At 45.2% G+C, this 23,398-nt stretch overlaps 2 protein-coding genes across 2 annotated transcripts; both read left to right on the forward strand.

Moving 5' to 3' along the window:
* The first annotated feature begins 618 nt into the window (after positions 1-618).
* LOC138634573 (guanine nucleotide-binding protein G(I)/G(S)/G(O) subunit gamma-5) lies at positions 619-3,806 on the forward strand. Its single transcript, XM_069721586.1, has 3 exons — positions 619-746; positions 2,346-2,472; positions 2,640-3,806. The coding sequence occupies exons 1-2, from the start codon at positions 654-656 to the stop codon at positions 2,469-2,471; spliced, it is 219 nt and encodes a 72-aa protein (XP_069577687.1). The 5' UTR covers positions 619-653; the 3' UTR covers position 2,472; positions 2,640-3,806.
* A 1,060-nt stretch (positions 3,807-4,866) lies between these two features.
* Positions 4,867-23,245, forward strand: carm1 (coactivator-associated arginine methyltransferase 1). The gene is made up of 16 exons (XM_069721597.1): positions 4,867-5,098; positions 9,978-10,103; positions 10,782-10,888; positions 11,992-12,096; positions 12,239-12,349; positions 12,482-12,659; positions 13,588-13,678; positions 15,161-15,242; positions 15,392-15,477; positions 15,623-15,712; positions 15,808-15,945; positions 17,339-17,428; positions 17,545-17,657; positions 19,804-19,881; positions 20,134-20,202; positions 21,176-23,245. The coding sequence occupies exons 1-16, from the start codon at positions 4,957-4,959 to the stop codon at positions 21,313-21,315; spliced, it is 1,746 nt and encodes a 581-aa protein (XP_069577698.1). The 5' UTR covers positions 4,867-4,956; the 3' UTR covers positions 21,316-23,245.
* The last annotated feature ends 153 nt before the right edge of the window (positions 23,246-23,398 follow it).

Genomic DNA, 23,398 nt, shown 5'->3' on the forward strand with positions numbered 1-23,398 from the left:
ATTGTATTTTCTTGATTCTTATTGTTCTAGTTTTGTACCCTCATGGTTGAAATGACCTTATTGTAAGTCGCTTTGGATAAAAGAGTCAGATAAATGAAATGTAATGTAATGTAATTGCAAATAGACCAAAGACAACACATCTAAAAAAAAAGTGGTTCCAGTTGTTGTGGTCCTCCTCTATGAGTCTTCCGTCCCACAGCGCTCAATAACGACTACTGTATGAAGTCTGAGCATCTCTTCACTGAAACCTGTGAAAGACTGTGATACAGTAACTCTAGGATGGCCTATGTTTTCCTCACTAGTGAACTGTACCGCCATCTGATGGATTTTAACATGCATGACATGTAGTGGGCCAGCTGTCCTTCAGGTTCTCAGAATAATTTGAACAGGTTCTTCCTCAGCTAATGTTGCCCTACTAGATAGTTTTCAGTCATCCTGCTGACAAATAAAACAAACAAACAAACAAACAAACAAACAAACAAACAAACAAACAAACAAACAAACAAACAAACGAAATGAAAACATGCCCTCTTTGGGAGAGGAAACCCAGTGAATGAGCTTTTTATTTTGAAAATGTGGACCGGAAGGTGAACTTCCTCGCAGCCTGTGCCGGGAACATTAGACCTCTGTTCCTCCGGAGTTTGGACTCAGTCATGTCGAGCAGCAGCGCGGCCAACAGCGGCTTAGTCCTCGCGCAGAAGGCGGTGAAGCAGCTCCGTCTGGAGGCCAGCGTCCGCCGGATCAAGGTAAGCTCACTGCGCGCGTGACTCCCGCGCTGAGGCGCATCTGAAATGTGTCGCGGGATGCGAACTAATTCATCCTGCAAAGCGTCGCGAATCTACACGATTTAACCTGTTTTTGACTGTTGTATTTCAAACTCACAATGAGGTTTAAATGGAGTTTCTGTTCCGTCTGAGTTCATCCTCTCCTGACAAACTAATTAAAACGAGTTACAATAAGTTACGTCATACTTTTAAAACTAAGACTAAAGTGATATTTTTGGCGCTGAATGGCTTCGCAGTGGTCTTTAAATGTGAGCGGTGAGAACAGATTTGCTGTGAGCGAGCAGCTCTCACAGTCACAGCTTTGTTGATTGTGCTGCTGTGTGACTGCTGGGATTGTTGGGTGGCGATTTATTTTAGAAAAGGAAGTCTGAGCCCGCCGGGATTCAGACATCAACAGAGGAGCTTCACTCAGGCTGAGAGTCCTGCGATCAGTCACAGTTTGAACCAGCAGATCCACTCTGGACACTTTAATATTACCCAGATGGAAGATGACAGTGAAGGTTCGGCTGCTGACCCCCTGCGGTGTTTTCATATGATGTCATATATCACTTTTATAACAGAAAGTCAGTTGTAAACCTCACTGAGTCAGAAAGACTTAAAGTGCATCCCAGAATATGAATGACCTTTGAACCAGAGATGAGAAGCTGAACTCCTTTAAAGCAGCACTCAGCGATTTCTGAATCAGAAAATCATGAGACTGATGCAGCAGACGTCCCGACATCGTCCCTGTTTTCAGCTGAGACGACATTTCCCACAATTCATCTCAATAGCACCTTTTTTTTTTATTAACCCCTTCCTGAATCAGAAAATCATGAGACTGTTGATGCAAGGTGACATGTATCATTCATTATCGAGTATATTTCTGAGTTTGCACTCAGACGAAACGTCTGTTTTAAATCAGCAACACCAGTGTGTCGGACCTTTATTCCTAATAAAAGCAGCACAACAAAACCTTCTCCAGCTCCTCCCACTACAGGACGGTCACTATTATGACATCATCCCCTGATCACAGATATTAAAGCTGACTGTAATTATTTTTTTAATAATCGATAAGAGTCGTGTCCGTTCACAAGCTCCACAGAGAAAGACACAGCCTGTCTTTAACTGCGCTGTTTGAACTTCCTGTACGTTTGTGATGTCACGAACTCACGCTGATGTCATATGTCCGCCTGCAGCAAGGGTCCACTGTCCAACCTTTCAGCGCAGAAAAAAACACAAGAGCGGTCGTGTGATTGGTCTGAGCGAGTGTCACTCAGAAAAGAGTCGGCCAATCAGAGGAGAGAATGACGTCACTGAGCCTTAAAGAGACAGACACAGACGTGCTGCAGAGGAGACAGAAAACTGCAGGGATGGTTTTTAATATCTTCTGGTGGAGGTCAAGACTGAAGCTAGAACACTGGATAAGTGTATAATATGGGATTTAAATGCTTTCCTTGTATATAATTACATACAGCAAAATAAAAATAAAAACTAAGTTTAAAATGAGTGTTTTGTTTTTTTAGTTTGTAGATACAGGTCGATGGATGCAGGTTTCTCACTTCTCCTCTGGATGTTATTCAGGTTTCTCAGGCTGCTGCAGAACTGAAGACCTTCTGTTTGCAAAATGCCCACAAAGACCCTCTGCTCACTGGGGTGCCCTCCAGCGACAACCCCTTCAGGCCTCCCAAGTCATGTGTCCTCCTCTGAGGTGCGAGTGATCCTCTCCTCTAAAACTCATGCTTTTATTTTATGTTCCTAAAACCTTTTTTCTCCTCCCTCCCCGAGAAACGTTCTACTTCTTTGAACAACAGACGTGCTGTCTTCTGGAGCTCGAGACACAAACCCTGCAAGCTAAATGTATTTCTGTCTTTGCAGGCCATGAAGGAGAGCCGGACACCTGATCGCTGCAGTGTGGGCTTCTGTCATGTGCACCTCCGCTGCTGAAAGACACACACACACACACACACACACACACACACACACACACACACACACACACACACACACACACACACACACACACACACACACACACACACACACACACACACACACACAGAGAGCTGTCAGTGAAGTAAAGATGAAGCTGAAGCATGTAGTCGCTGTGTTGTATTTATTTCAATGGGATGTGTGTGTTTCTGTGTGTGTACATGCGCACATGTGGTTAAACAACACACATTAATGCTGTCGTTCTGTCTGTATGACCAAATCCAATATTTATGGCCTTTTACGGGTGGTTTTAAGTGGATTAAAAACACTTTGTGACGACTGTAGAAAAAAAAAAAGAAGTCATATTCAAAGATTCCAGATTTAATTAACAGTCCGATTTATATCTATTTATAAATGTATCCCAGGACATTTAATTTTTTTTTACATTTTTATTTTAGAATACATAACTGTGAAACGTGTACAAAATACACTTTTTTTGTTCAGTCACTGCATCAACATTTACTTTGAAAACCGCAAACACTGTGACACCTGACAGCTGATTTAGACGCATCACTTCCTGTCGTCTGTTTGGGAGAAACCTTTAAATGAGTGTAATTATTCATTTATTAATCTCCATTGAAATTTACCATTAGTTATTTTTGTCTGTCACTGAAATTTGATCTGGCATCAACTTTGCATCTTTTTGGTCTGTTAATTGATCACCTGACAAACAGAAAGTGAAGTGCGTCTGTTTTGATAACAGATTCATCCTTTCAGGGATAGACTGACGTGTTTTTCTTTGATTTGAGCTCCTCGATATGAAGATGTGCTGCTTTTCACTGTTTTATATGACTTTAACCTCTGTGGGATTTATGGTCGAATGAAATTATATTTACCCTTTAAAGACAATTGAAATTCCTATTAGATGTAATTTAATTTACACAATTATTGATAAAGAATCCAGCCAATGTTTTATAATGAATGCAATTATCAATGTCATGTTACCAAATGTGCCTAATGTTGACCCGTACATGTTATTACAGGAAGCTTAGCTCGCTCCTGTAGCTTCTATGTGAACACATTAAATTGTTACCACAATAATTCTTTTCCTGATTTCCTGACGGTTCTGTTTTTCTTCTTTTCATAAAATCTAAATGATGTACATTAATATTTTATTTATCCTAATTTTTTTTTAAAGAATTTTATGAACAAAAAATATTTTACAAGATACAATAAAATAAAAACATTATTCACGTAGAACGTTTCAAGCAAACTATTTCATGAGTCCTTTAGGAAATCAAAAAATATTTCCAAAATACATATGAATGTTCATGGTAAAATATAGTTTCTGTGTACCACAGGTATAATCAATGTTCACTTCAAATCTGTCCAACACTTCTTTCGTAGGATAAATTCGCTGTAAAAGATTTTAGTTTTAAGAACTTTATTCAACAAGATGTAAATTTACAAACAATGTAGACAATTACTCATTAATTCATACAGAAAACGTAGCAATGTGGAAATAATAGGACAGTAGAATAAAAAATAACAAAAGTAAAAAAATAAGTAAAAAAATAAAATAAAAATAAATAAATATAGATGGATTTAAATACATAAATTCCCCTGATGCAAAAAAAAAAAAATCGGAGAAAAAGATATACATAAAAATAGAATATTATTCCTCTTCAAGAATTTCTTCATACAGTCGGACAGTTTTGTTCCTTTTCTTAGTATTAATCCGTTTGAGAGTCGAACATAATCTTTAAATTCACCCAAAAATCTGGTGAATTTGGGGGAGATTTTTGATATTCTACATTTGTGAGTGAAAAAAATTGCCGTCGAGAATTAATACATTTATAATGAACTCAAAATTATGATTTTCATGTTCAAAATATGTGATAACATTTTTACATTCAATTTAACATTAACATTTATTTTGCCCCATCATATAATCTTCCATTCTACAACAGAAAATAACAGAAGGTGTACGATGGTAAAATAAATGTATTAATGATTCTGGTTCATTGTTACAGAAATTACGTTTGTTTTCGATGCCCACAAATGTGGAAACACAGGAAGGAGAAAGGAGAGCTCCGGGATTGTATGACGTCTCGTCTCCTTGTGTTTACACACTGGCCGCTGCGGGCCGCCAGGTGTCGCTGCTGCGGCGGCTGCGCACGTTGGTGCCCAGCCTGCCTCCAGCAGAGAGCGGTGCGTGGTTGGATGTGAGCGCCACCGACCTGTCTCTACTTCCAGATCGAAGATGGCGGTCTCGGTGTTCCCCGGCGTGCGGCTGCTCTCCATCGGAGACGCCAACGGAGACATACAGCGGCACTCGGAGCAGCAGCCTCTGCGGTTAGAAGTGAAAACCTCGCAGGACGCCGCCCTCATCAATCTCTCCAATGGTGAGTTGACCTTTCCCGCCGCTGCTCCCGGACGGTCGGCCTCCCGGAGCTGCCACAGCTAATGCTATGCAGTGCTAATGCTCACACACGGCTAGCCTGGCCAGCGCTAGCGCTAGCCGCCAAGAAGCTAACCCATCTGGGGACCACATCGCTCCTGCTCGTCACGAGGGAGCCTTTAAAACTCTACATTTTCCTCGTGCGGTTGGATTTGGATGCTTTTAAACTTCGGGCTCCCAGCCGCTGTTGAAGTTGCCCGCTGTGGGGAGCTCGGTGGAAACGTGCTGCCCCGCAGCCACGAACCGCGAACAGGCAGCTCGGACAACAGTTCTTTAATGCTAGTTAAACAATGCCGCTAGCTGCTGCGCGGTGACGCGCCAACACGCAGCACGCGCGCGCCTCTTCGCGTGTTGTCCTCCGGGTCTCACGAGCGGGTCACAAATGTCCTCGGTCCCGTAAACGCACCTTTTAAGTTCGGTCCCGCAGAGACCCGGGCGGACGGGGATTAGAGTGTTTGCTGTGAACTAGCTGCTCTGAGTTGTTTTGGACCGGAGAGCAGAGGGCATCCCTTCTGACCCGGCGGACCGGACCGGACCGTGGCTGCGGCGGTCCGGTCCGGTCCGGTCTCTGGATTCAGCCGCTCCGTGATAATACACCTAAACTTTTGAAGCTTGTTCTTTTCGTAGCGCAGCAGCCTCTGTGTTTCAGGTGGCGGAGCGGCACCGGGCCCTCATTACTTATGCATCCATCTTTGTTCTCATTGGAACAATAGCCGGGTCCCCCCCCCCCCTCCCCGCCCTCAGCAGAAGGAGGCAGCATCCGCTATCCTTATTCAACGGGACGTCCCGTTGAAAGCTGCTGGCCGCTTCACAGTGATGCTCCCAGCTAGAGAAAGCCACCGAGCCCCCCCCCCCCCCCCCACACACACACACACACACACTCAGTTAGATCAGACAGTGTGTGGACAGAACCAGGACTGGTGAACCAGGACTGGTGGCGTCTGCTGGGCTCATCTGTAAACAGTTATGTTTAGAGTACAGGGTCAGTGAATGGAGCACACTGTCCAGTATTTCACATTAAAGGGGGCTTCCACAGTTTTTGAATCTGTTTCCAGATGTTGGCCAGGAGACCAGGCTTTAGTCTCTGTGAGGACAGGTAAAGAACAGCTGGGTCTGAAGACCACATGTTTTTAATCAAAAAAGGAGCTGCAACAACAAGACATTGTGGGTATTGTAGGCACTGGTTCTGTTGCTTTGATTTTATTGGTTGACTTTTAGGTTGGTGCTGTTGTTGTTTTAGTTTTTGTATGATATTTGGCAGCATCTGTTTCCAGTCCAACCTGCCTCCTCTCACTGATGTCTGGGGTTAGATTCTCTGTTTTGGTTAGCAGGCACACGATATGGAAAAATATGTTGCATAATTTATTTTGGGACGTACGTATCAGTTGGTGCTCGGCACTGACTCACCTGTGCCTGTGTGGGGCCTTTATTGTCCCGGTGGTATGATGAAGGAGGGTGGTATGATGAAGGAGGGGGACCAACCAGGACCAGCAGATGTGTCTATTTATTCCCCCACCAACAGACCTTCCTCTGCCCATACACTGAGGCCTCCTGCATTAAACACACGCTCATGTTGTTTTTAAAGTGTGAGACAGAAGAAATAAGGCGTAAACCAGCCGAGACACATCAGCTTTCTGTTGTCACGGCAGAAGTCTTCACTTTTCTGGCAGGTAAATGTTTTCTGATTCACAAGAAACGCAGACTGTCAGAGGAAGTGATGGGAAGACAAATCTGTGTCAGTGAAGCTCCCAGAAATCCATCTCAGCTCTCAACTCGGTTCCCGAGAACAAAGATGAGCTGATTGTAGCACATTCAGCTCCTTTTTAATCCCTCCTTCTTCTTCTTTTTATATTGATCGTTAAGTTTAATATTCAGAAACACAGCCTTGAAGCTGCTGGTGTCGTTCCTTCAGCATGTAGTACGGTCGGGCATTTCAATTACAAATACGATCCTATAATCAATGTGGATGCTGTGACTCATTCGGTGGAGGTTTCGGATGCCGTCGGGACAGAAGCTTCTTCCTCCCACTGAACCGTGGACGTGAAGAGGAACCAGCAGCCAGCAGGACTCTGTGTGAACGCTGCTTTTCCTTCATGCTGTGTAACACAAGTGTGTTTTCAGAACTGGATTTACTTTACAAAGAAATGACAACATTAAAGGGGAAGTGCACTGATTTTACTCAGGTCAGGTTAATTCAAATGTGCAATGACTTATGGGACATTGTGTAATATTTTACAGGTTCACAATATATCTGAATATATATGTGACTGCACTTCATATTGCACAATGTTTCAAACAGCTGTAATATTGTGTCGTAATAATCTGGTGTCATGTGACCTGACCTCTGGTGATGATGTCATCAGGGTTATCTCAGCACCACGGATTAATGTCAGAGCGGCTGCCGACCGACTGGAGGACTTTAACATTGTCCAGTTCACTGTGACACGAAGAGACGCTTCAGTATCAGTCGAAGCATCATGGGAAATGTAGTCGGCGGCCTGTTTGGGGAAATCTGAGCCTCAGCTGCTGTGTTGCTTCATTTGTCCTTTGGCAGCACTGCAGTGTTTATTTACCGTGCTCAGTTTGGAGGTTTAATCACTTATTTATTCCACAACCAGGCAGACTATTGACGCCACTTCTCGCCTCCTACTTTCTGCTATAATATTGTTTTATTTTAATAATCTCACTTTAATGATGAATCAATCCATCCGCGTCTCTACTCGTGTTCGATCACATTAAATATGTCAGAGGACTGTGAACGGTGTCTAAAGAGAACACCTGCTGTGATCGTCCTTGTTTGTAACGACTGTGTGTGTGTGTGTGTGTGTGTGTGTGTGTGTTGTTGCGGTGACTGGGCTGCGTGGCTGGCGTTCCTCCCAGAGGATGCATCTCTAAATCTGAAGCGCTGCTCTCAATCCTTTAATAGACGCTGGATTAGCTCAGGCTGGTCTCCGGGTCTGTTTTTAGGCCCGCTGCGCTGCCAGGAGGGTTTTTCCTGCCTGGAGAAATATTGGTTTTACAGAGGCGAGTCTGAGAGACGTCCTTCTGTGATTTCAGAGTTTTATTTCTTGGCTTTTGTTAAAATTGTGTTTTTGAGTGAAGAATCGAGGACAAGATGACTTAGTTGTTGTTTCTGCTGCGGTCTGCACACAATCAAATGACATATTCCATCACAGGAAGCCTTTAGAAGCTCTGTGTCGCCACTGTTTTATGTGGAAGGAGCTTCACAGCAGTGGCTGCTTCACGTCACAGTCAAAGTGGAGTTCTTCCTGCTGATTCGACTGTGAGGGGTCCACACAGCTTAATCTGGTGTCGGCGGAGGACCAGAAGGTTTCTCTGAGTTCTGGGATCCGTGAGGTAAACACAGCTGGTTTTGGACTGTTTCCTGATTATAAAAATCCCTCTGATTTCAGCCTGGTGATCCTGCTGCTCTGTTGGACATGTAAATATAAATCAGTAATGTAGATCCTGAAACACTGATGTCGCCAGCAGCAGCTGAGGAACCGTTTTATCTGGACGCGTCGAGGAGAGCGTGTTCATGCCGCCGGGTTCCCGGTGATGTGTCGGCGGTCGTGTGCAGCCCGTGTGAGGTAAAGAGGCCGAGGCTGCTGCGTTCTGCTCTCCCACACAGGAAGTGTGTTCTCAGGCGTAATGTGTGAGTGGGGGCATGAAAACACTTCTCTGCCTGGCACGCAAAATGCTGCTCAGAAATGACATTGAGTACATTTTAACATCAGAAGTGCCTGTTAGCTGCGTTTTGTTCAAACTCACTTCCTGTTTTGAGTTGCACACTTACTCTGTATAACCAAGGAGTCCAAAGCCTCTTCCTCCTTCATACCGTTATACGAGCTCGTTTCTAAATGACATCCACCCCGCCGTGTTCTCATTCTGGACATCAGCTGCGTCAAATCAAGCACTCCTACTTTCTCTCCTCAACCGAAAACAACGCAGCGTTACACCGCGTGTTGCAGAGCAGCAGGAAAACACACCTGGTGAGAAGGAGTGAGAGGAAATCCTTGTTCAGGTTGTGTTTGATTAAAGAGGAGGTGTCAGACTGAAGCTGAACGTTGGTGCGCTCGGTCTCTGCTGCTGAGAAGTGCATGCACCTGCAGGGACAACTACCAGACACTGTGATGACTGGACACACTATCAGGTTGACTGTTTACATGATGATGTCATCTTCTCTGTCAGGTTCATCCGTGATGATCGGTGATCTGTTGTTTCTGAACATTTAGACTCAGCAGGGTTTTATTAGAATCAACTGGAGCATTTCATTCACACAAGGGATCTGAAATTGACAAGGTTTCCTCAATCAATCTCAGTATTTCATGTTTACTTATTATTAAGGATTGTACCGTCTTGTCTTTGATGTGTGTGATGTCGCGTTTCCGATAGTCTCAAACAGAAAGTTTTAAAATGTGGACAAATCAATTTGTCAAATTCCCTCCCAGTCGATGAAATATAAAGTATGCCGTTAAACCGTTTGATTCGTAGATCTTCAGACGTACAGCTGCAGCGTTGAGGTAATATTCAGCAACGAGGTGCGCACAGAGTTGGGCATTAAACCTGTTCTTATCAGGCCCAGTCATGTTTTATTCTTTATCAGGTAAATGAGTGCAATAAAAGTTATTGTGAGAGAGAATCATGATCTTAAGTCTCAGCAAGATAAATGGTGATGGTCACTTCATCCAGACTCGTTGACCTTCAGCAAGTTCATCCAGCCGAGCAGAGTTTCAGCAGGAGTAGCTCTCTGTGTGTTTTCAGTTTTTTTGGGGGGAAGTCTCTCTGATCTTTTGTTCCCTCCCTTTCTTCTTCTTCTCCAGGAGAGGAGGCGAGTGTGTTCAAGTGTTCCGTTTCCAGGGAGACGGAGTGCAGCCGCGTGGGGAAGCAGTCGTTCATCATCACGCTGGGCTGCAACAGCGTCCTGCTACAGTTCTCCTCACCTGCAGGTACACGAGAGGCCCTCTGGACCACCTGCTCTGCTTTAAATGCTCAGAGAATGTCACCTGATCTTCACCCCAGGACGTGTTGTGTCTTTGTTGAACGCACCCTGTAAACACTTCTGTCCAAAACGAGGAAAAAGCCTCCAGCAGGAAGCCGGCGTTACTGCAGAGGACGAGGAAGACGGTGAAGAGGATGGTGTCAGAGGGAAGGCTGAAGTTAGCGGCTTTGTCCTCCTCTTTATTGGATTTACGCTCCTCTCACAAGCAGTTAATGCTCTTCATGAATCCATTTTCTCTTATCGTCTTTAAAAGTAAATTAAGTTAAATTTTGAACCACGGCGTTTCTTTTCACCTCGTATGTAAATTCAGCAGTTTTTTTTAAACATCTAATGAGCCGAATCATTTTTCATCACAACACGGGACTGTCTGTCTATCTGAAGACTCTCTTCTTTATTTCAACACCTTCAGCACAGACCATCAGCTGGTGTGGATGCCCAAGTCTCTTTTGATATGATGTCATATACTGTGTGGCCATCAGAGGAGGGGTGGAGCCTATCCCAGCAGACTGGGAGGAGGCGGGGCCAACATGGCTGGGCTGCACATATATAAATATAATATCTAGTGTCCTTCACTTGGAGTGAAACAAAACTCCAAAAGTCTTTGTTCTCTTTTTTTTTTTTTTAGACTTTCAGTCCTTTTATAACCTCCTGAAGAACTGTCGTGGACACGCGTCAGAACGTTCAGTCTTCAGTGACAGAACAGAGGAGTCCTCTGCTGTACAGTATTTCCAGGTGAGAGCACCCCCCCCCCCACTCCCCGCCCATCGACCCCCTCCACACACACACACACACACACACACACACACACACACACACACACACACACACACACACACACACACACACACACACACACACACACGCACAGACACACACATTCACATACGTTTTGAGTCGCTCTAATTTGAAGATTTCCCGGTCGGTTTGAATCCGTTCTGCCTTTTACAACACACACTATTTCTAGTCTATTCATTACAGGAATATTCAGGCAGAAAAAAACAACAACACTGTTTTTAGCCTCTTGTGAATTCCATTGTTTTTAAAAGTGTGTGCGAGTTCGTTCCAGGAGGCGTTCAAAGAGCCTTTTTACTGTCACCGCAGCCAGATGTGCCTCCCGACAGGAAGACACGTATGTGTTGGTGTCATGAAGACACGTCCGTCTGAATGTAGAGAACTTCTTTACATACAGATGATTTCATTTTAAAGAGCGGGAGTCCCAGTCTCCTCTGTGCTTCTCCACAAACATGGAAGATCTGCTCCTGAGCATCCTAACAGTCATCCACAGAGACAGACTGTCCTGCTATCATCATCATCATCACTGGCTTTGTTCTGTGGCTCAGCAGTGAGGCAGCTTTACCTGCCAATGTCCTTTTAGATGCCATCTGTTTTCTTCCCGGTTTGATGGCAGTATCTGTGCTCTCGCTGACTCAGCTGTCAAACATGATCCTTCTCTCTCAGAGGATGTCTACGAAGTTGTGTTTTTCCTCTCGTATTATCCCATTAAGGCCTGCGGCGCCCCCTACGGATCAATGTAACGCTGAGGGAACTGTTGAAAACGACCTGCAGAAACCTGAAGCTCTGAGAAACGAGACAGAAACATGAAATAAAAACCATCTTGATAGCTTCGACCTTTAACACTTGCCCTCACGATCATTAAAACTTTGAAAAAAAAATCAATAAACTAAAGGAAAAAATGTAACACCACACGTAGAGGACGAGGTCAGGACCGCGGTGTGATCCTGGACCGTGTCTGAAACACAAACATGTAGTTTTGTATGATATGTGGACTTAATATAAAAACTGTGTTCTGACCCGTTTGGTTTTGCTGTGTGCAGTTTTACGGTTACCTCTCCCAGCAACAGAACATGATGCAAGACTATGTTCGAACAGGGACTTACCAGCGGGCTATTCTCCAGAACCACACCGACTTCAAGGACAAGGTAACGCACGCAAAAACACCTTGAGGAGTCCCGTCGCACAGACCAAAATCTCATACCGTTGGATTTCAGTATTTAATCATTGATGATGTCACAGATTTGTCCATTTTAATGCTCCGCCTGTGGTTCCTCCTCTGTCCTGCAGGTGGTGCTGGATGTGGGTTGTGGCTCGGGGATCCTGTCTTTCTTCGCAGCCCAGGCTGGAGCCAGGAAGGTGTACGCAGTGGAGGCCAGCACCATGGCTCAGCATGCCGAGGTACGCACACACATTCACGTTGACATCAGTCTCCTGACTGTGAGTGTATGTGACCTGGAGCTGCAGCCTCCCCGACCCCTCACACCGGGGCAGGCGGTGTTTCAGCCTCTGACGGCATCCTCTGGCCTGCAGGTGCTGGTGAACAGTAACCGCCTGGGGGAGCGCGTGGTCGTCATCCCGGGGAAGGTGGAGGAGGTGACGCTGCCCGAGCAGGTGGACATCATCATCTCGGAGCCAATGGGCTACATGCTGTTCAACGAGCGCATGCTGGAGAGCTACCTGCACGCCAAGAAGTTCCTCAAACCCAACGGTGAGGAGGTCGAGTGGTAGAGTGGAGGAAGACACCGCACGTCTGTAGATAGTCTCTGAGGTCACAGCGAGTCACAGTGATCTCACCTATTTGTGGACGAATCACAGACTGGATATAAAATTGTTTGTAGCTTCAGGCTCCAAAAAGCCTCCGGCTCCATAGACTCCCATTCAACTTCTCTCATCAAATACAAAGTCAATAAAATGTGTCCATCAGTTATCTCGGTGTTGTTAGCTAAAGTCACTCCTTCTTCTTAGTTTTCTGGAGGTCCATCTGAAAATAATCCCTCATTCATTAGAAAAGAAGATTCAAGAAGACCTGTTTTTGGGGGCGTGTCTGTTTGATTGACAGGCCTGTGGTGCAGTCAGGTTACAGCCATCGGTGGGCGGGACATAGTATTGTCAGGTTTCCAATCAGATCAGTCAGATCCACTGTTGGCTCCTCCCCCAGCTCGTCCAAATATGGTCACTTCCTGCTCCAAACCACTCCGAACTAGCAAAGATGGTGACGGACAGAATCTGAACTGGAGGCTTCATAACGTTCACAAACCAACGACGACCTCACTGATGGATAATGATTGTGAAGAAAAGTTCACTGCTCTTCATGTGGACGTCCAGTCAGTGTTGATGAATAATAAATCCTGTTGTTCTTCCAGCAGCTGCAGAATCTGTTGTTTAAACTTGATCCAAATGAATTAAATGTTCATAAAATCAAAGTCACCTTTATTGTCAATCCACCATATGTGCAAGACATACAGAGATCGAAATATTGTTTCTCACAGTCCCACGGTGTGCAAAATAGAAAGACAAAACAAGAAAAGTATAAATGTGTAACAATAAAAACAATAATAAATTAATGCAGGTTCACAGATATTTTTCTGACTTTATGGGGCAAGAGCTCACGCTGTCTTCCTCTGTCTATGTTTTAGGTAAAATGTTCCCCACCATCGGAGATGTCCACCTGGCCCCCTTCACAGACGAGCAGCTCTACATGGAGCAGTTCACCAAGGCCAACTTCTGGTGAGGAGGGGCAGAGGGTGGGGGATGGGCGGGGGGGCATCAGGCCTCCAACAAACTAAACTTAATCTGCACTCACGTTCATCCTGTATTTAAAATCTACATTTCATCTTGAAAAGTGTTGAGTGTTGAATTGAGTTCCCTTAAAGACATCTCAGTATGTGATATCAGCTGTTCTCCTACTGACTGACGACGGACTGATGAGATGTTCAGAGTTCACTAATATTCAGATCCTCCAGGAGTTTTATGTGATTGTTGTGATCAAAAGTTTTTTGCGTAAAATTGCGGGAATTAGAAAAAAAAAAAAATGGAACGCCCTCTCTGATAAAAGAATAAATATATAATCATGCCTTTTCATGATAATAATAATATTTAATGTGAAAATGACTTTTCCCACAAACCCCGTTACTTCCCGCTTTTCTGCCTGTTGCTCTGCGGAGTTTTTTTTAATGAAGAGAGTTTTGTTTGTAAAGACTTATTTTATGCTGTTAATACTTTCAGCTCAGCTTCTGATGACGTCATTTGTTGCTTTTATAGATTACGGAGTTTGCGTGAATTTGTATTAATTATTGTGATTTCCTGGAGCGACGGAACCCTAACTACAGTATCTGAAATTAATAAATATTTCCTCCACTATTGACTGATGTCGAAATAAATGCCTCCAGACCGTGCTGCTTCCGTCTATGTGCCGTTACGAAGGTCATACGTGAAGGTGGTGAACTCTGCAGCTTTTCCATGTTACTACGAAATCAGAGCCGTGGAGCTTCTGCATTGAATCTTGGAGCTTCGTGCAGCAGCTTCAGGGTGTTTGTGGAGGTCTGAGTGTGAGGAACGTTGCACCCACTAATATGACCTCACCTGTAAAGTAACCCGTAGTTTGATGCGTCATCAGGCTCATGATGTCATTGTTGAATCCTCAGGGATGCTCTCGAAGCTCTGCAGTCGTTCCTTTTTACTTTATTATTTATTTTTGTGAATTAAACCCGTCCGTGTAAATTATTGTGACTGAGCAGATTTTGCTGTAATGAAATGTAATGAGTGGGACATGAGACGATGAGAGTAGTTAGTTTAGGCGATGAAAAGTTTCATCTTTTTCGTCGGAATCAATGAAAGTCGAGGAGATGACTTCTGATCTAGAGGGAACGCTGCTATTAGTGCGTCTAACTGCAATCAAACTATCTGGTTGGTTTTAGTTGGAGTCAGTAAAAAGTTCCATTTCTTGCTGCAGTTTTGTGGCATTCAGTTCATTTTTACATGAACAGGATGTTGTTGGAAGAACATGTCTTGTGTTCCTCTCGTGTCGTCATCCCATAAAGCAGCCGGATGAAGGAGTTTAGTGTTGATCCTCTAAATGTTTGATTCTCTCCATCCAAAGATATATTGAGATTGTGCAAAAAAAAAAAAAAAACATGTGCGTAGCCACGACTCAGCACTTTCCCAGCAGCTGAGGTGAATTGAAACCAAACTGTCTTGTTGGTCCCTCAGGTACCAGCCGTCCTTCCACGGTGTCGACCTGTCCGCCCTGCGGGGGGCAGCAGTGGACGAGTATTTTCGCCAGCCAATCGTGGTATGTTGTCCATCGCACACATACGTGGTGTGATTGTTTCATTGGTCTGTCGCTGGGGGACGGATGTTGTGCAGCCTGGGAGGGTTCTGGTTCACCTGAGAGCAGCAGTACAAGTGAAACCTGGTGTGTCGCTGTTCTTCTTTCTGCAGGACACGTTCGATATCCGTATTCTGATGGCCAAGTCAGTCAAATACACAGTGAACTTCCTGGAGGCCAAAGAAGACGATCTGTACAGGTGTGTGCACCTGTTTCCTGTGTGTGTGTGTGTGTGTGTGTGTGTGTGTGTGTGTGTGTGTGTGTGTGTGTGTGTGTGTGTGTGTGTGTGTGTGTGTGTGTGTGTGTGTGTTCGTTCAGTCATGAACCTCTTGTTTTGGTCACAGGATAGAGATTCCCTTTAAGTTCCACATGATGCACTCAGGCCTGGTGCACGGCCTGGCCTTCTGGTTCGACGTGGCGTTCATGGGATCATCGTAAGTCAGCCGCTCACTGATGCACACATGACACAGTGTGTTGAACCTGAAGCAGACACTGATGCCCCCTCCCCTGTTTACCCCCTCTCCTGCAGGATGACAGTATGGCTGTCCACAGCACCCACAGAGCCCCTCACCCACTGGTACCAGGTGCGCTGTCTGCTGCAGTCCCCCCTCTTCACCAAGGCCGGGGACACTCTGTCCGGCACCGCTATGCTGGTGGCCAACAAGAGGTAGGAGAGTCGTGTGGGTCGTGTTTGCTGCTTCTGAACCACAGATTGTATATAAACAGTTGACATAAAAGCAGATTATAAAAGTGTCTTAAGCTGCAGTACCAGCGAGTGCCACTAGAGGTCGGCTCCAAAAAGCCTCCGGCTCCATAGACTCCCATTCAACTTCTCTCATCAAATCCAAAGTGAATAAAATGTGTCCATCAGTTCTCTCGGTGTTGTTAGCTAAAGTCACTCCTTCTTATTAGTTTTCTGGAGGTCCATCTGAAAATAATCCCTCATTCATTAGAAAAGAAGATTCAAGAAGACCTGTTTTTGGGGGCGTGTCTGTTTGATTGACAGGCCTGTGGTGCGGTCAGGTTACAGCTATCGGTGGGCGGGACGTAGTATCGTCAGGTTTCCGATCAGATCGGTGAGATCCACCGCTGGCTCCTCCCCCAGCTCATCCAAATATGGTCACTTCCTGCTCCAAACCGCTCCGAACTAGCAAAGATGTTGACAGACAGAATCTGAACTGGAGGCTTCATAACGTTCACAAACCAATGTGGTGACATCACTGACTGTTTGATGTTTGTTCTGAACACAGTCTGTCGCACTCAGGTTGGAAACAAATCAAAGTACTGACTCTGATATTGAAGGCAGTGAAATCAAATGTTAATGAAATCGTGCAAAAGGAGCAAAGAGAACAAAGTGTTGATGTGAAGATCTGCTGTTGACTCGTTAAACAGATTCTTCCAGCAGCTGGCTGCTCGACACCATCACGGGTTTTACCTCAGTCTCTCTTTATCTGTCCCCATGGCACCCGCACTTTAAGAAGGTGATTTTACTAGTTTCACAGGACTTTGGAGTCTGTCTGTATTTTAAGTGGGTTGCGGAGCCTCTTTGTTGTTCTGACTCGTGTGTTTGCCGTATTGTTAGCAGCAAACTGTGCCTTCTCCTTTTGTTTTCTAATCTAATGAAGACTTCTCTGTCACTGCTGGAGTTAAACGAGAGAAGAACTCAATGTTTTTTCTCATCATCATGTGTATCATGACGTTGAGTAGAGAGCTAAATAAGACCTCAGACCAACAGGGCCTGCACACATTTTACTTTGCAGTGTCATAGTTCGTGCAGTGACACACATTAATGTCTCTGTGATATAACTGTTTATACACACACATCTCAGAGGGATGAAATAAGTGAGATCTAATCTGTTCTTTATTGAGCTGTAGAGATGCTTGTAGACTGATGCTGTCCCCTTTGGACAGGCCAGCTGTTTCCAGTCTTTGTGCTAAGCTGAGCTAACTGGCTGCATCTTTGTATTCAATGGTTCCCCGGGTCGGCCTTCAGCTGATTAAAACTACAGAAAGTACATATCGGACGTAATCGTATTAACATGTGTCCCCCCCCCCTACAGACAAAGCTACGACATCAGTATTGTTGCGCAGGTGGACCAGACAGGCTCAAAGTCCAGCAACCTCCTGGACTTGAAGAACCCCTTTTTCAGGTGAGTTCATCTGTGACACACCTGGATGTTCGTCACAGCTTCCACACAGCATGTGGTGGTGTTGGTGGGGCCGCGATGTCCGTCTCCTCTAATGTCCAACGTTTGTGTCTCTGCAGGTACACAGGCTCCACCCCCAACCCCCCTCCCGGCTCACACTACACCTCCCCATCCGAGAACATGTGGAACACGGGGTCAGCCTACAGCATGAATCAGGGGATGTCTGTATCAGGTGAACACACACAGAGACACCTGTTTACCTGAATACAAAGAGGCAGAGAGGGTGGAGCTAGAGGGTGGGGCTAGAGGGTGGAGACTACAGGTGAACCAGGTAGACGTTCTCCACCTGCTTCATACACTTGATATATTTGATGACTTTTAAACTGTAAACATGAATGAGCAGGTGGGAACATGAAGTGTGTCAGGTGGTCAGTGACATCATAGAAACTCACCTGAAGGTGGGTGCTGAGTGTGAGTTGGAGTGAAGCCGGACCTAAATATTCCACTGAACACGGCTCCGTCATGTGAAACCGACAAACATCTGGTCACAGACACTTTTCTGTCCACATGTGAGAGTCCTATAGGTGATTATTAATAAACGGATGGGGATATATTTGTCCTCATTTGTCTCTCTTCCACTTTGTTGGATGGGACTTCCTGTAACTTGGATTTCTGGGTTGTTTTCACCGTGGATGTATGTGATTGTGTGCAGACTGCAGTCCAGTTGAACCACAACATTCCCCTCTTCTAGTTCCATTTGGCGATTATTAAACATGTTCAATAAGCCGATAGAAGAGCCCGGTGGCTCACGGCCGAGCAGCACTCAGATCTGGAAGTGTCTCCAGAGACCAGACGGCTGCTCGTCCCACTCAACCTCTTCATACTGTCATTCAACAGCTCAAAGCTCATCCTGAAATGAAGTAATGAAACTATGAATTTAATCCATACAGACAGATGCGGAAGGCAGCAAAGTATAGTTCACGATAGTATCGGTATTATTTTGTCAGACGATATGAAAAATTCACATCGTGATAATGGCAGTTTTGACGTGATGACGTCATATTGTTACGCAGCAGAACTGACAGTTTAATTGGTGGTCGTGTTATTTCTCCTCCTCTGTCCTCTGTGTGTGTTTCACACCGGTCAGCTCCGCCCCTTTACACACACACACACACACACACACACACACACACACACACACACACACACACACACACACACACACACACACACACACACACACACACACACACAGCTCAGCAGACGCTCAGATCAAAGAGTCAACTCGTAAAGAAATAAAAGTGCAACAAAAGCCCAAAACTATGTTTTTAATGGGAAAACATTGACGCTAAACTTTCGAAAATCAGAGCAGAACACTGTTGATTATGCCGACAGTGGTGAATAAGTAATTGTGAGCTCGACAGCTGATCACAAGTCTTCGTCCTGACAGAGCAGCAGATCGCTGCACCTCCTCATCATCCCAGCGCTGTCTGCAGGATCACAAGCTCACTTTGAGTGACTTGTTTACAAACGACGATCATTTTTGTTTAGTTTTTGATGAATATTTGAAGGCATCATGTTACATTTATGCTGACATAAATCTATAACACGTATTTTGTTCAAATTGTATGTAATTAAAATTAATAATCACATATTTTATGATCTTTTTCGCTAATACACAGATATATCGTGATATTATTTGAGGGCTATATCTCCCCCTACTGATGGTGTTCATTTTTTGTACTTGAAGATCAATTAAATACTTTAATTAAAAATACTCAATGGAATTCTCAGGGAGTCCATATATGGTCTGCACATCTGGGATCATACAGAAACTGTTAGCCTCTGATCATCATCAGCAGGTTTATTAATAAACAGTGAGGGATCATAGTTACAGCTGAATGCTGCAACTTCCTGTTTATTTCAAATTAAAAGCCCTCGTTCATATTAATGGTCCTCTAGTGTTTCATAGGGGGTCCAGCCATGTACTTGGTTTTGACCCAGATTGTGTGTGTGTGTGTGTGTGTGTGTGTGTGTGTGTGTGTGTGTGTGTGTGTGTGTGTGTGTGTGTGTGTGTGTGTGTGTGTGTGCCCCCCCCCACTCCCACCACCTCCTAATGATTGATGCTGCTGTAACCCGTGTCTCTGTGTCTGAGTGTCTGTGTCTCAGTGTGTGTTTGTGTGTCTCTGTGTGTGTCTATAAGTGTCTATGTGTCTCTGTGTGACTGAGTGTCTGTCTGTCTCTGTGTGTCTCTCTCTTTGTCTCTCTGCGTCTTTCTGTGTCTCTCTGTGTCTCCGTCCCCCGTGCGGTGCAGAGCTGTGTATGACATCAGTCTGCAGTAAATGTTGAGTGCTTTGTCTCCTGTCTGTCCTCTGCAGGGATGCCTGCAGCTTATGACCTCAGCACAGTCATCGGCAGCGGCCCGGCGGTGTCTCACAACAACCTCATCCCCCTGGGTACGAACCTTCACTTCACCTGCTCGCAGCACAGTTCGCCTGCTCTCTGTGCTTCAGATGACATCATTCGTCCTGTCTGACCTTTGACCTGTAACAAAAAGCGCTTTAATGTCCAGCGTCGACACAGTTTTCTTCACCTGCTCTCATTGTTATCGCTTCAGTCTTTCTCTGCAACATCCAGCATGTTACACTCAGTTTATCCTGCTCAAGTCTGATGTACTGACACACGTCCTGTCCTCTGATTGGTCCCAGTGAACACAGGGATTGTAAACCACACCCACTCCAGGATGGGCTCCATCATGAGCACAGGAATTGTCCAGGGTAAGTCCACCTCCACAGGAACTCGGTCACATCGGTTTTATTCATTCCCTCCAGGAAATCTTGTGATCACAATCATTAACACAAATTCAAGCAAAGTCAGCAATATTTGCGGGAGCTTGCAATTTTTTTACATTCCCGTGATTTTTCCACAAAAAATGTCGTCAGCAGAATCTGTGCTGAAAGTATTAATGACATGAAGTAAATCTTTTCAAGCAAAAGTCTCTTTATTATCAACAATAACTCCTCATTTCCAATCAGAAAGTCTCTACTCCTGTTTTCATCACCAAATAAAACTCTGTTCACTGGAACAAGAGGAGAAACAGGAAGTGACGGGGTTTGTGGGAAATGTGGTCTTCACATTAAAATGATCTGATTAAATGTTTATTATTAAAAGGAAGTGATGACTTATTACTGTATGGTTTTAGTTTTATACGTGTTTTATACACAGTTGTCAGAGACATCACTTTGTTTGTTTCATCCAGCAGGTCTATGTGTTGAATGAACATGAATTAAACAGCATCTAAAGCTCTTATTTTGACAGCTGATGTAGTCCTTGTTTCTATATTCCAGTCACAGACGGTCTGTTCTGGAAACATACGCCGCTTTTAGGACCTTTTATCTCCGTGGTTCTCTTCGTTCAATAAATAAATAATAAAATTATTAGAACTAAAATATTCCTGTGATGTGATATTATTATCACAGGAAGTGACATGTTACATGTTTATTCTTTTATAAGGTAGGGCTTAAAAAATACTAAAAAAAAAATTGTCTGAACCTGCAATTTGATCTAATTCCTGCAATTTTATGCTCTAAAAATTAAATGGAATTTTTTTTTTTTTAGAAAATCTGTTGCAAAATGAAACATTTTTGATGGAAACAATCAATAAAAAAACAGTCAGTGAACTCCTGGAGGGACTGATCATTGACTAACAGGAGTTTTTAATTGAATGGATCGATGTGTTCTGTCCTCCAGGAGCCACCACGGGTCAGTCGGGTCCCAGCAACAGCGGTACTTACTATCCCGTCACCAACCAGTTCACCATGGGGGGCGCTGCCATCTCCATGGCCTCACCGATGGTCATCCCCAGCAACACCATGCACTACGGCAGTTAAGAGGGACACCTGCCACACCCCCCGCATGAAAAAAAATAAAGATCCCCCGCCCACCCATCCCTCCCCCCCAACCCTCCAGCCCCCCAACCCTGAGTGACCTGCCAACCGCAGCCAAAACCAGTATACCAAAACCAGTGCTGTGTGGCACTCGTCTGCCCCTGTCTGTCTTCTGTGTTCGGTCCATCACGAGACGATCGGTGGGACGCCCTCGTATCCGTCCAGGCTCGTCGAAGCCTCCTCTCACCCTCTCCTCATCGGGACTGTAGCACGTCTGAGATGTACAGCAGCTGTCACCCCCCCACCCCTCCTCCCACCACCACCACCACATGTATCTCAGTTCCTCCTCCGCCGTCTCTCCGGTTGTTTTCAGTGTCATGACCCCTGTTCGTCCTCCCCTGAGAAGAAACCAGCATCAGTCTGTTCCCACAGCTCTCCGTACCAGAGCGACACTGAGGCGTCTCCTTTGTACAGCAGGACACTTATCATCATCTTCATCTTCATCATCAACACTGATCTCGGGGCTGCTGCGCCGCCTTGACTTTTTTCATATCAGATCCGATTCTTCGGAGTCCCTCCACTCTTCTCCTCAGAGACTGACAGAGCAGCTCCTCCCAATCACAAAGCCAACGTTATATTTCCCTGCTCGGCCTGCAGTGTGCTCATGCGTGTGTACAGTTATATCACAAAGGAAACCCTCTACATGTCAGGAGCATGTAGACAAACCTGTTTCTTCAGTGTCATGGACAAAACTGGTCCTCCTAAGTTCTGCTCAGTAGCTGATGTGTGGTCGCCATGGTCCGCTAGCGTTCACGTAAGACATCACACGGGTCACCTTCCATGCTGAGCGCTGCGATGAACTGGTTCCACCCTTCATTGACCACACGGGCCGGAGCGGCCGACGCCCGCTTCTCCCGCTCGCTCATACGCTAGTGGACGTTACAATAAGAGATGGTTAGCCTCGCGGCTACACATGCTAACTGGCAGCAGTGTAGAGAAGCTATTCTGTCCTTCTAAAGACTTCTGACACGACGCTGTCACAGGAACACAGCACTGAGCTGACGAACATGAGAGTGATGTCGCACATCTGTGGGCCACTCAACCAAAACAAGGAGCTGAAAGATGCTGAAAAGCCCTGACAGTGTGGGGAGCTGCTGGGTCAGGTGATGACTGTGTGGGTTTGTTGACACCTTTCACAGAGCATGTTTTAATTTGACCCGTCGTTAATGTAAAAGCTTCGTCCTCCTACTCAGATGATGTGAGCGGCGCAGCTCAAAGACAAACTGCCTCCACGTTTTAACTGGATTTTAAATGTTCAGCTTCCAAAAACTCTTCTTTTATTATATTTCAGTGAAGCTTTAAGATGTTTTCAGAGCTCTGCAGTGTCGACTCTCAGCACCGTCCAAAGGGAACAAAAAGTTTAACAAGTCGCACAGCTACTTTATATGTTAGTTGTCATGGTAACCCCTCCTTCGTCTGCCGTTACCAGACCTGAATTCACGTCCTGAATTTCGAGGTTTGACCGCGCTCTTTCCTGTCGTTGTGTGCTGCTGCATGCAGACAGCAGGTTAGATTGGAAGCAGCCTTCAGCCAATCAGCTTTGACCAATGTATGGTGTGCTGAAAAATCTGCCACGATTGTTGGAACGGTTTCATTGGTCTGTTAGGGTCCTGTGGATGGTTTCAGAGGTCTGTTAGGGGCCTGTGGATGGTTTCAGAGGTCTGTTAGGGGCCTGTGGATGGTTTCAGAGGTCTGTTAGGGTCCTGTGGATGGTTTCAGTGGTCTGTTAGGGTCCTGTGGATGGTTTCAGAGGTCTGTTAGGGGCCTGTGGATGGTTTCAGAGGTCTGTTAGGGGCCTGTGGATGGTTTCAGTGGTCTGTCAGGGACCTGTGGATGGTTTCAGTGGTCTGTCGGGCCTGTGGATGGTTTCAGAGGTCTGTTAGGGTCCTGTGGATGGTTTCAGTGGTCTGTCGGGCCTGTGGATGGTTTCAGAGGTCTGTTAGGGTCCTGTGGATGGTTTCAGTGGTCTGTCGGGCCTGTGGATGGTTTCAGAGGTCTGTTAGGGTCCTGTGGATGGTTTCAGTGG

The sequence above is a fragment of the Brachyistius frenatus genome, unplaced genomic scaffold (assembly GCF_029030835.1).
Source record: "Brachyistius frenatus isolate BFR_SWC_R1_liver_20210118 unplaced genomic scaffold, ASM2903083v1 Contig_268, whole genome shotgun sequence".
In the NCBI taxonomy this organism is placed as follows: domain Eukaryota; kingdom Metazoa; phylum Chordata; class Actinopteri; family Embiotocidae; genus Brachyistius; species Brachyistius frenatus.

Bases quoted from the DNA above. Each gene is read 5' to 3' on its own strand.
- LOC138634573 (XM_069721586.1), top strand. From the start codon at position 654: ATGTCGAGCAGCAGCGCGGCCAACAGCGGCTTAGTCCTCGCGCAGAAG. The intron at 747-2,345 runs GTAAGCTCACTG...GATGTTATTCAG, and splicing joins CCAGCGTCCGCCGGATCAAG to GTTTCTCAGGCTGCTGCAGA.
- carm1 (XM_069721597.1), top strand. From the start codon at position 4,957: ATGGCGGTCTCGGTGTTCCCCGGCGTGCGGCTGCTCTCCATCGGAGAC. The intron at 13,679-15,160 runs GTGAGGAGGGGC...TTGGTCCCTCAG, and splicing joins TTCACCAAGGCCAACTTCTG to GTACCAGCCGTCCTTCCACG. The intron at 20,203-21,175 runs GTAAGTCCACCT...TCTGTCCTCCAG, and splicing joins GAGCACAGGAATTGTCCAGG to GAGCCACCACGGGTCAGTCG.